At 39.9% G+C, this 13162-nt stretch overlaps 1 protein-coding gene across 1 annotated transcript in view; it reads right to left on the reverse strand.

Annotated features, from left to right (window-relative positions):
* The window catches only part of HMGCS1 (3-hydroxy-3-methylglutaryl-CoA synthase 1), a 53134-nt gene that overhangs the window by 4941 nt on the left and 35031 nt on the right, over positions 1 to 13162 (reverse strand). The window contains exons 5-7 of the mRNA XM_086960601.1: positions 11542 to 11710; positions 6864 to 7034; positions 3837 to 3943 (exon numbers count right to left, since the gene is read on the reverse strand). Of these exons, the coding sequence (XP_086816727.1) occupies positions 3837 to 3943; positions 6864 to 7034; positions 11542 to 11710 (447 nt within the window). The remainder of the gene's footprint in view (positions 1 to 3836; positions 3944 to 6863; positions 7035 to 11541; positions 11711 to 13162) is intronic.

Consider the following 13162-nt stretch of genomic DNA (forward strand, 5'->3'; position numbering starts at 1 on the left):
TGCACGCTTGTTCAAGACTATTTCTGCTTTTATTTTTTTAAGTAGAGAGATCTGGATAGAAATAGGCTTGAATGGGGTAAAAAAGGTAGAATCCGTGATTTAACTTGGATCTCCATCAGAATATTCTGGAGTCTGTCCTCACAAAGGAAATAGAAATATTTGCAGTATTTGTTAGAAACTGCAAGGGAATAGTATAGAGTTTCCAATCCTCACATTGGTATACAGACTCTCTTTGTCTTCAAAAACAGAAGTGTAGGAAACTGTTAAGGATATGGAGATCAAACTATAGCCTTTCTGACAAACGAACATATAACCATTCCCTTGCCAACGATAAAGCAGCCATCACCAAGGAAAAGTTGGCCTTTTTTACACAACAAATAGAAGCATCTAAGAACTCTGCAAGAGAACTCCTTCAGGTCATAAACAAACTCACTATAGTCCCTGAGACTAAAGGTAGCTACATCCGTCAATCTTTCTGCGAGGAAATAGCTTCTCATTTTCGCAATAAAGTTGAGCTTCTCATTTTCGCAATAAAGTTGAACAAATCCACAATCAGTTCCCTGTCTCCAGTAACATCGACCTTAACGTTAGTCACACAACAGTTCAATCTTCCGTCTGTAAAAGTCCCCCTTCTAACCTCTACCAATTTTGATCTACTACTACTGCAGAGGTTCTTAATTTATTTAACTCTACAAAGTCAGGATCACCTTATGACCCATGTCCCCCCTCTATATTTTAACAGATTCCGGTTAGGATTGCCTCATTTTTAACCAAAATCTTTAACAGGATGTTCTGCACCAGTATTTTTCCTATCTATGGTGAATAGCCTCTATCCTGCCAATTCTTAGGAAACTCAACCTAGACCCAGATAATCCAGAAAATTACTGTCCGATTTCTAGGTTACCATTCCCAGCCAAAATAGAGAAATTAACAGTTTATTCAGGAAAATCATCTGTTGGATCCTTCCTAATTCGGCTTCAGGACCGAACATAGTACTGAGACAGCATTAATAAAAACCACAGATTAATTAAGAACTATTTTGGACAAGGGAGGCTCCGCAGCACTTATTCTCCTTGATTTGTCAGCAGCCTTTGGTACGGTCAAACATGCCACCCTTGTCGGCCGTCTCAAAAAAACTGGGCATCGCTAATAAAGCCAATGTAAAAAATTATTCAATATCAATACTAAATGACGAAGGGGAGAAACAGTATGGAAAGCACACCACCAATTAAAAAACACAAGATTGCATTTATTATTGTATACACAAATTCATATTAAAAACATTTAGAAACCAAACATAATAATATAATAATGACATAAACAACTCAGTAGTGCATAATCATATGTACATTATAATAAAAATTAAAAAACAGTGGCAAACAATATGAATAGACGCGCGTTTCGGCGAATTGTCACAAATCTATAGACTTTCTGAATTTGGATTTTTGATAAAGCCAGTAAAGCCAATTTAATGAGGTCATCATTAAGATCATATAAGGTTTCTAATTTAGATTATGTCTGGGAAGGAAAATCCTATGAATGCACAGAATTTGACCTGAATGTAACATATTTAAAGTAAAACAGGAAATTGATATCGATGTAGGGGCAATCTAAGGTAAATCAGAAACATAACAGGAACTTGAATGACATGCGTCTAATATACTGGCCATGTTTACAGATGCTGGTGACAAATGTTAGCTGACCCTGCTTTGAAGAAATCAATCAGTCAGTTCAAATTCACACTGCAATGAGGGACCCCTTCCTAATGTCACTATGCACTCATCTTGAAGACATGCAACTAGTGGAATGCCCTACTGACAAGACGAAGTAAAAACAAATTGGATGGATCAGGGACCAGGAGCATCTGTACAAATGAACATAAGGAGACCACTTCTTAAAACTTATTGTCCAGAAGAATATTTTCTTGGGACTGTCTAAAGTGTATTTGGAGTATACCGCAGGCAATGTAGAGAGGCATTTAACCTCAACAACCTTATTGGTATTGGGTCCAGAACTGGGGAAAACTTGCAGAAGAACAAAAAACAGAATTGGCACAAATACTGACTTTTTACATAGCAGTTTTGTACAGTACTTCTAGTTCTTAGAAGTGTGGTAAAAATGTTGCTATTAACACGTTCAATTTACGGAATTTGCCAGGATGGACTATTGAGTGGACCTGTAAGCCACACCAAATCTTAGCAAGGAGTGTTTAAGTCACTATTACTGGCAGGGGATACCCTAATGGGAACTAGAAAACAATGAACTAGAGAAAGATACGAGACCATGGAGCAGAAGGATAGGTATAGCACTACAAGGGAATATAGTGATTAGTGAACATTGCAACAATCCTAAAAAACACAGCTAAAACTGCAATAGCTGTGGAGAAGTGTGGCTCAGGGGTTAGAGGCGGCAGACCTGGAGCTTGAGTTCGGCCCTGGACCAGGGTTCAATTCCCCGCCTCGGCGGGTCTTGGGCTCAATAATCCCACGGACTCGATAATTCTCGCTCCGGTGCCTTCTCGACTCACGGGTTCACACTCTGCGACTCTGGGCAATAGCTTGCTTAATCTCCACATCGGCCCTTCGCGGCGGGATTCCTGGCTTTCACCTTGTGGATACCCTTCCGGGGTTATCTCACAGGGGAATACCAGGACGGGTTCCCTAAGCAAGCGTGGAGATGCCCCAGGGTAAGCCCTGCGCTATATAAGTTTCATACAATAGCAGGGTTGCTAGGGTTTAAAAGAAACAACCTGTGATGGGGGAAAAAAGGCAATGCGACACAGCACATCTGGGAATGAGAGGTATTCCTACTGGAGCAAGAAGGCACCCACACCATGACAGGGAAATTCAATGATATACGGCCCGGGAACATTTTAAGTACATTGAGGGCAGCGATATGTGAACATGAAGTCCCAATTGGGTTACACAAACTCTTAACTACTATAAAACAATCATCAAAATAGCTGCAAAAACGCAACAATACACAGAGATACAGTCATGGGACACGTATACAAATAACTCACAGCTCAATGGCTGGCATCCAACAACACATGCACCATAAATTCACCAACATACACCAGTCTAGAATTTGCACCTATTGTTCCTTGCACAGTAGAAAATGACACCAAGTCCACACATATACTCATTGAAAAAGGAGAGGAGATGTTGCCATGAAGCAGACACACAGTAAATCATTAAGGCATGAACTTCCTTTCCAAGAGACACCCATCTGTAGAGTAACCACACTTGGATAATAGAGAGAAATCTGAGAGATAAAAACGTTTTTAGCTTACGGTAATAAAATGAGGGAATGCAGGGTCAAGATGTGGAGGGAGGCAGAGAGGGGAGTGGTTATACAATATGTTGCAAATAATGTGGACAACACATGATAGAGCATTGCGTTCATGTAGGATTCCCAATAAAAAATGGGTGAACAGATAATCTAAGGGGGGAAATTAAGAGTCCTGCTACTGCATACAGCTTTTCAGGAGGGCAATGCAGCGGGGTCAGATCCCAGAACAAAGAAGGAGCTAGAAGAGGCAGAGTTAGCCCAAGCAACAGCAACCCGAGTACACCCATTCAATCTGGTCATAAACTAGAATGGCATTTGATGGGAAGTAAATTGTTCCTCCCAGATAAATTCTCTGACTAGGGTTTCAAAACTTCAGAAGATTATCTGAGGTTTATGAAAGATTCAATATGGTCTTGCTAAGAGGATGCATGTCAATATCTGTGAATCACTTTGATCAAGCCATATGCAAATCTAAATTTAGGACATTTTGACAGTATAATGAATATTTGTATTAAGGGAACATCTTTCAGTCCAGAAAAACTTACCAGGTGCAGCATCCTGTGTAACAGTGAGCGAGTACAATGTAGCAGCAAAGCCAGAACCATATGAAAACACACCAATTCTTTGTCCTGCCAGCTGTTGAGGAGAATGCCTGCAGAAAAAAGGTACACATCATAAGATATTTTTTTAAACAAATGTAAGAGCAGCAACATTTCTTTTTTCTGTAAAGGCTTGAACCTTATTCAAGAAAAGTAGGACGAGGTCACAGACAAATTGAAGTTTTCAGAGATGTGAAATATAAAGCTACTATTCTCAGAAAGGAGGAGGGTCTTCGGTCAAAGAATGAAACTGTTAAAGGCAAGCAAGTGGAATTTTATAAAATATCTGCTTGTCAAATGGACAGGATACATCAGAAATCCACTTGCCAAGTACACAAATCCACATCTCCCATGCAGTGAGGTGAAAAATTGTGGCAGAGTTCTCCTTTTGTCGCAGTGCTGATAATATCCTCTACATTCATCAAGGATCATGTGTCATGGTTATAATTTTGGCATGGCTCTTTATATGCCATGGTTCTACCAGACTAGCCATTCGAGAGTGTGTGTGTGTGTGTGTGTCAAATCTATGACTATTCACAGGATCGGTTTATTAATGGACTCGGTTTAGGCCTGCTTTTTGGTAAGAAGATTTCAGAATGTTACTGTAATTGAAGCTGGATTTTATTTGCAGCAAGTACCTGGGTTGCTGGGAATCAATTCGACTACTTAAAGCCTCACCAACTCGACCACATTTTATACTTCATTGGCAAATCACTTAATCTTATTGTACCTCACTTTCCCTTTTTGCCAGAAATGTGGGACTATCCAAAGCGCTAGGTAAACAATGGATTTACATTTTAAAACCAGATGAACTTGGCAAGGTATTGTCAGAGTCTAAATAATGTTAGGCCCAATTTGTAAACCGGTTTATGGATATAGGATTAGCTTATCCGTGCAAAAAACTAAAAAAAGATTTAGTATTATGTAGATTTTGGTGAAAGCAAACTTACATAGAGGTACTGGAAGACGGGAAGTGGTAATTGTATGGCTAAAACGCCATCATGTTAAGTTTGTTCACAGCCACAAACCTGCACGTTTATGGTTATTCCTCAACTCCTAACCAGTCCCCTACCCATCAGGAAAGGTTGAAAATGTAATCCCGATATGGGCCGGCTTAAACTTCTTCCTGAGTGGTAAGGGACTGAAACAAGCCCCCCACCCCACGCTGCTACAATAAAAAGTCAATTGTAGAGAAAGGAGTTTTACAATACGGGTAAAGTTTCCCGCTGGAGCAAATAAAGTTTTACCAAGTTAATTTGCACTTGTTCTGCAGATTTTCACAAGCAAATAAACAGATCTGCTCATGATAAATGGGGATTAACAAAAGTTTACTAAAAATATAGTGTCCTCTCCACCTTCTACAACCTCCTACAAATACTTTACAGTTTAAATATGGACCAATTCAAGGTAATAGGCCTAGCATGCATCAACCACTTATCAAGTGAGGCCTTTGCTAAATGTTTTTAAAGATGTCCTTAAAAAACTGTCTGTAACCTTTATCATTTTTTTATTGTTTATCTTCAAAATAAAATGCACTCAATTGCCACAACTAATCTTGCTTCCACTCTTCTGTATCTAATCGATGAGCATCCTTGGAGCACTGCAACTGGTCACCCATGATTACATTTTACAAACATGTATACACACTTATTTTGAACGACTTCCTGTAATGCAAGCTAACTTTACAGCTCACAGCTTTTTAGCCTTATATAAATTCTGAACACCTTACACATAAGGATGCATATAACTTTTTCCCACAACCAAACTGTGGTACTGTGAGGCAATGTGTTTGTGCTGGAGAGTCTTAGACCTACTTGTCCGACTGACAAAAGAAACATTAAAACGTGATGTCCTCGACCCAAAACAATATATCTTTGGCATAGGTCTACATAGTTTCCATCACCCTGAAAGGAATAAGTACATACGCATCATTGGTATCAGCTCTTATGTCAGTCAGAGACACAAAGAGCTCCCTTAGGTCAATGAAGTGGATTGCAGCTACAGGAAACAGACCAGGTAGAAGGTTTGAGCAAAAGCCATATCTCACTAAGCAACACTGTCCTCCAATCATGCCTTACAACAAAATGTGCTTTCTGCTTCCATCAAATCCACTTCTCGAATTCTTAAATGGAATACACGAAGCTCCACAGTAGGAAGAGTGTACAATGTTTAATACGGTTATGTTTGGGCAAGTTATTACAGTCTACAGAGTTACCTTAAAAAGCCCCAACCGGATTTTGAAATTGCGACCACAATTTGAAGCAGCCTTAAAACCCTTCGCTCAGTTAGTACAGTCCTGCTCCTCTGAAACACAGTTTTGCCGCTTGTATTTTCTATTGAAACAATACCTTTGCAAACCCCATTTGACCTCCAACTAGCCTTTCTTCAAAAGGCGAGATATATGGAAAATATAAATGTTATATGCTGTGTGCTGCTACATATGCCTTGTGAGAGCACAAGGAGAATGCTCAACTACATGTGCACTTACTATTGCTTTACTTCATATTTAGTGAAGTCTCTCTTCAATCGTCAAATTATTTTCAGCTTTATACAGCTTTTAGACTTCAAAACCAAGAGGCACTTAGAAACGGATGGCTACATACCTGGAATGGAGTGTGTTGGATTATGTATAGATTCATTTCTGAAATGTATATGCACTAAAACCAGACAGCTAAGGATGCTATGATCAACAAGCTGCGAGATTACAAATGGCAAGCATAACCTAAATAGATGTAATCAGATATAATCCGATATAACATATGCAAAGTGTCTGTTTCGTTCTAAAGTCCTGTTTATCGTTTGTCTTTATACCACATTACATTCACACAAAATCCCCGACGAAGCAATTGGATTAGTAAGTATATATACCAAACAGTACTAGTGTCTTTTTTTCAAGCTGGTTACAGTTTATAGTTCAAAACATTTGTAAACAACTTTCAAGACAAAAATGTTTTTGGGAAAATTATAACTTACTGCGCTAGAAGAGAGGCTAGACATCCATATACAGAAGGTGTGTACATATTTCCATTTTGATTAGAGACAAGCAAAGAAGACTTGGTTTTCTGGTTAAAAAGCTCCTCACTGGCCTTCATAAAGGCCTTTTCCACATCTCTATCGAAGTATGTGTCTTCCAAGGTTACATCTCTATAAAAACAAGAGGTTCAAGAGGTATATTTTTACATGCCATCTAAAGAGCTATACCGTCTTACTGCTAACCTGTAAATGCTAACACAAGGAATGACCATATGCACAGTACAAAGAAAAGCACAAGAAAATCCAAGATTAAAAATAAAAGCAGATATGTAATATTATTAACCTTATCAGATCAAACATGGATTTGAACATACACAGTTCAAACTTATTTTTATTAAATTTGCACATTCTTCATGAAATTATTTGCTAAAACAAAGGCTTTCTGGTGTTGCCTTATTGCTCACTACCTTGTTCGCAAATGGCCACCCCTGAAAATCCAAGAATTGCTTCCATAGTCTCCCTCCTACAGGCACGTCAAACTTTTATCTCATGCAAATCGCAAAGGATCCCTCCCAGGAGTAATGTAGAACAAGCAATTGCAATACAATCGGTCTTGCATTTGTGAAAGTTTGAGCTCTTGGCATTGAGAATGACAATGTTTTTTACTTTTTGTTTTGTATGCAGTGAGGTGATGATATTTGCATACCGCTATTGCCACTGGTATAACCCTAAGGCGCTGGAGAAGCAGGAAATGGGTAATGAGGGAGGGAAGTCTAGAGTAATATGCGGACTGAAAACAAAAGTAACAACATCCTAGAAAAATCAGACACTCCTAGGGAATGCTGCTGTTCACCACCTGAGGAAAACAATGGTGTTCTAAGAAAGACAAGAAAACTAAAGTGGACCTAATGTTTAACTCAACGCCGGGTCAGAGTAGTGTGCCTTTAAAGGGGCTCATAGTAGACTAGTCCCTTTTATAGGATGGGGAAACAGGAAAGCGGATATTTGGCCTGGAGCAAATGATTGGGGGGGTGGGGAGGGGGGTCCACGCTTTGGCAGACAGCGAAGCAAGCACCGAACCTAGTGCAAATAATTGTCCACCTACATTTAACTAGGATCAAAAAGCTTCTGCAAGTCACCAGAACTGAAACTTTAACGGCTGTGTATTTTTTTTTTCAATAAATTGGTTCCTTTTTGTAATTAGTAGTCTTAACTCGATTGAAATAATGGAATTGACTTCTTGAAGGACCCCCGCCACCCAACTTTGGGAAAACTGTGCCCAAGTGACACCATCTGTGCAGCGCAAGTCCTGGAAGAGACGCCGTATCTGAGGAAAACCCCTAGGCACACAGATTTTCCACAACAACTGTAGTGTTGTCGGGGGGGAACCTTAGAGGGGATTCGGGACACAAGGATGACCAAAGGACATCTTAAACAAAACTATTGATGCCCAGGGATAGATTTGGCGGTAAAGTACTGAATAGAAGATTGCTCAGAACTTGAGCTAAGCAAGAAATATGCTCACTTTATATAAGGCTCCTTTCAACTGGGGAACATGGCGGCTGGCTAGTCACTGGTCGAGGGGCCCGAACAGGAGGATTCACGAGCCCAGCTTTCATTTTAAGCTTAATATAACATGTGTAATAAGATGATAAAGCAATCAGATCACCTCATTAAAATGAGGAATGCAGCAAATAGAATGTTAATATAAAACGGACTTCAATGTCAGCAGAGCTTTCCGGCTTGTTAATTCCATTACCAGTCTCCCAGTGGGGCCGAACTCGCTCCTCTCTACAACGCTGAAGTGTCTTTATAGCCAGGATTCCCCTCTAGCGCTAAGAGACAGTCCTGGCAGCGCTCAAGCTGCAACAAACAGAAAAAAAGGTTGAGTACCAAAAGGTACACAGACAGCCTAGTACTGCAGTGATAATGCACCAGAAGGAGCCACCTCGAAATTGGCAAAAGAGCCATGGATGTTCTCGGCTATCTCAACGAAAAATTTGGCTAACCAGTTGCACAATTCATGGCGACATGCGACGATATTAAAGCAGCAGGAACCAGATACAAAAACTATACTTCTGTAGAAAATATGTAGGTTTACCTACTAATATAGACAAAGCATAATTTCTTTACGCGTTGCTTAAATCAAATGAAAATAATTCAAGTCCATGGTTTCTGTTTTACAAGCAGACTTCTCAATGAAACCCATAGACTTGTAAACTTTTACAGACTACCACTGAAGGTCCTAATTGCTTTCAGCAATCTGAATAAGAAATGCTTCAATCCTATCAGCTGTCCAACACACATATTACGCCGCTCAATCCTCCCGCCAATAGGCTACTTTAGTTCTAAGCAGCAGTGGACACACAGGTTCTTATTCGGGAAGTAAATGCAGCGGACGTAGGCCACTGTAAAGCTATTTATTATTTCAAGCAACAAGCTATGCAATGCAGTTTTAACGCACCCGAGACGCAGAGGCATTGAGCAGGAGAGGTTTGAGAATAATTTATACATAAGGACGTGGAACACCACCTCCTTAAGAGCAAGCTACAATGGGTATAAATACCTCTACAGCTATTCAGCTTTCCATGCTCTTGCTGATGAGGAAAACTACTCTGCCGTCAGCAACCCAACCCGGAAGAGGAAACCCCCTGTGTCAGACTATCACCCGCTGAGAAAACAAGTTCATGAAAGTGGTAATATCGTGACGTAATAAATCAAGAGCATTGATAGGAAAAGGAGTCTCAAACAATTAAAGTAAGCCTTTGGACAGATACTCTAAATAAATCATGAATATTATTGCTAGAGATTTGTTTAGAATATATATTGCACATTGCATGCCATTTTTTCCGCATCCTTTGCAGATTCTAGAAACGCTTCATGCAGTCGGTTGAGCATTCACTGTAAAAACAACCGCTACGTTTGCTTCCTTGCTTAACAGTGCACTCATGTAGGGACTGTGGGCGCGTCGCTGCTCCTACCTGTGGTAACACTCCATGGGAGTTGACGTCTCAGAAAAGGAGGGACATGTACCCACCATTAGTAGGCTACAATTGTTGAATGACATACAGAAAAAAACAATCCAAAGAGTTGGAGGAGTCAGACCCCACAAAGTACAGACAACATGATCTAAGTGGGTGGCCACAAAGCTGAAGAAAATGGTGCAGCTCCCCCATCACATCTATAACCTATATAGATATATAGAAAGAAGGGGGGAGGAGGGAGGATGAGAATGAGAATCTCCAGATATATTTTTAGCAAAGGCTATACAGAAATAGATGTAAATATATATGATTCAGACCTACTTCAGACAGTTTGGAGGGTTGGAGTACAGCACCTACCAGAGAGGATAGCTGTACTTCCACCCAGCAATACAACCAATGCCTTTGACTTAATATACATGGATTAGAGGCAGAACTATTTTCAGGAGCAATCTGATGAATTTCTGCTCTGCTGCAGGAGTCAAAAGAGCAAGTTACCCCGACTTCCCCATCATTAAGGAGTCCTGCCTTACTTCCCAGGTGTTGTGTAGTTCAAAATCACTTCCACTGCCCTTCTATGATTGCTTTGTATAGTATGAAGAAACATGGGGGCCAGTGACAGAACATATGCGGAAGAATTGGTTGTTGTGATGAAAGGAAGGGCCAAAACATGCTTTGCGATGGGCGAAATAAACGGCAGAACTAGCAGAAGACAGCAGGGCATGGGGAGGAAGGAAGACAAAATATTTTCATGACACTAGTACTGCGACACGATCAGTGATTATGAGCTATAGAAACAACCTTTAATATTGGAACTCCCGAGTGATGGGGGCAAGAACAGAGGTTGGTATCTGAAGTAAGCATGGAATATATTTCTGCTTAAGTTATCATCTCTCTGGGTTTATACCAACAAGCTATATTTTTGCAAAACTGGTTTAATCACATCGGACCATATGATCAACTTGCATACACAAATACATGTGATATCACCAGCAACTACACCACACACCGCGGGTGAGAAAGTAGAATATTATCTATAGCATCAGTGTATAAAATTATGGCTTTTCAGTTTTGTCTCAAACAAAGATTATTAGGTGAAACATGGACGTATAATAATTGTCCCAACACTTTTCTCAATCATGAACACATAATCAGCTCTGTGTAGTCAGTTGAGTAAGCATTCTCCTTAAAGTTAAATAACTGGAATTTAAGATATACTGAATAGTTTTGAATGAATGAAAAGGTTTTAGATTACTGAAAATTCATGAATTTCTCAGTTGTTGGACCTTGAATAAAAGCTTGGTCTTCATGCCAAGCATACTTCAGACTTGAGCTTGTTTCTGGAAAGGTTTCTCTACCCTCAGGAGTAAAACTTCTTTAGAGGCAGAATTCCTTTTTTCATGTTTAAGAGCCATTTATGGTCGAAGGTGCATCTTCACAGTTACATAGATTTTGATTCTTCATATGACTACCTAAATATTAAATGTTCAATTTATTATACATGTGTCAAGTACTCTAAATTCTGAATTGACTGAATAAACGCAAATACACATTCACACCAACATAAGTGTTTATCAACCAGCTTATAAAATATTATGCTAACGTTGGACATGCCTCCTTTCAATTACATCTACAATTCAGAACAAAGCATGCCAACAAATATTTGAAGACTCAACATGCAGCAAATCTGTTCTCACCTGAAGGCTTCAAGCCCAGCAAATACACCGTTTGCAATGTCTGGGGTTGGGTCATCCAAGAAGTCGTTAAGCATTAACCTAGCAAGAGATTTCTGAACAAGCTTGCAGTAGGGAGAATGGAAGATCATGAACCCAAAGTCATTCAGGGTAAAGCGCCGGTTACATCCATCTGAAAAACATGTTCAAGGACATATTAAATGTTCATGTTTTCATCTTGGTTTCTCTGTCTTGATTTGAGACCTTCCTAAATATTAACACAATTATAGCCAGGCCAATATATGTACATTTAAGGGAAGCATTAAAATTCTAATCTGACAAATGCCACAATTTTTCCTATTCATTCAAACCTGACAAACAGATTTGTGCATTCCGCATGTAATAGGTGACAAAAAGGTGTGTGCACTCCAAATGAGTTGTACTGGGTTGGAATATTTAAGCCTGCATTTGCTCACACAAACCTCAACAAGAACAAACTAACATTTGATCTCACACATGCTTGCTCAACTTATACCAAAAGGGAAACAAAATAAACATTACAACCAAACGTATACCTATGCAGTTTTGAATCTTCTATACAGTGTTAAAAAAAAAATAGCATCCCTCTTTTGAAAAAAAGGCGTGGTGGTCGTAACAGAGGAATGGGCGGACGTATGTTGGAGACAGGTAAAAGTATACAGACTAGGAGTAAAGTTTCCTAGAAAGATAGCAGTATCCTATTCTTGCATCTCTCATTTTGTCTTGTGGTTAGATTTATCAGAAAGAGGCAAACCAGGGGGAGAAAAGGTAGCCCCAGTGGCCACAGAAGTAAACAAAAATAAAGGCATCTTAAAACTTTTGGTCAAAGTGTGGATGGCCCTGGGAGGAGGTACCAAGGCCAGAATACACACCTTTACCCAAAAGACCAGAAGAAAGTGTTCTAGGCTAGTGCTGGTTCCCACAGTTTGATAAGGAAGACCTGCCTCCTAGACTGCAGACCGGGACAAGAATGTAGAAGTCATGCAAACTGAAATTCTATTACCATCTGGGTCAGCAGCAAATTAAATAAAACCACCTCTGTCTTACTAGAGTTCAGTTTAAGGCAGTTTTGGGCCATCCAGTTACCCACTGCCAGCATGCAATCATAAAATCGGGATGCTGTTGCTTGCAATTCTCCTGGCCTTAGTGACACCACAATTTGGGTGTCATCTGCATATGAGGTCAGATTGAAACCAAATGATTCAACCAAGAGGGCCAGATATGTTAAAAAGTGTTGGGCTTAATGATGACCCCTGGGGGACACCACAAGGAAGAGAGTATGGTTTGGAAGCAAAGTCACCAAGGATGACTGTCTGTCTGACAGGAATGATTTAAGTTATTTCCACGCCATACCATGTACTCCGATATCTCGCAGCCGGTCCATCAGCAAAGCGTGATGGACCGTGTCAAAGGCCAAGGAGAGATCTACCATGATCATGGCTGCTTTACCTCCATGATCTATTATGGCCCTGATCTCTTCGGTAGATTTGAGAAGCGCGGTTTCTGTACTATGGCTACTACAAAAGCCATATTGTGTAGGGTCCAATACCTGAACTTTTACCATGAAGGAACTAAGTTGTTCATTCATTCAGCTCCAGGCAATAAC

This window comes from Lissotriton vulgaris, chromosome 3_1, assembly GCF_964263255.1.
Source record: "Lissotriton vulgaris chromosome 3_1, aLisVul1.2, whole genome shotgun sequence".
Classification (NCBI taxonomy): domain Eukaryota; kingdom Metazoa; phylum Chordata; class Amphibia; order Caudata; family Salamandridae; genus Lissotriton; species Lissotriton vulgaris.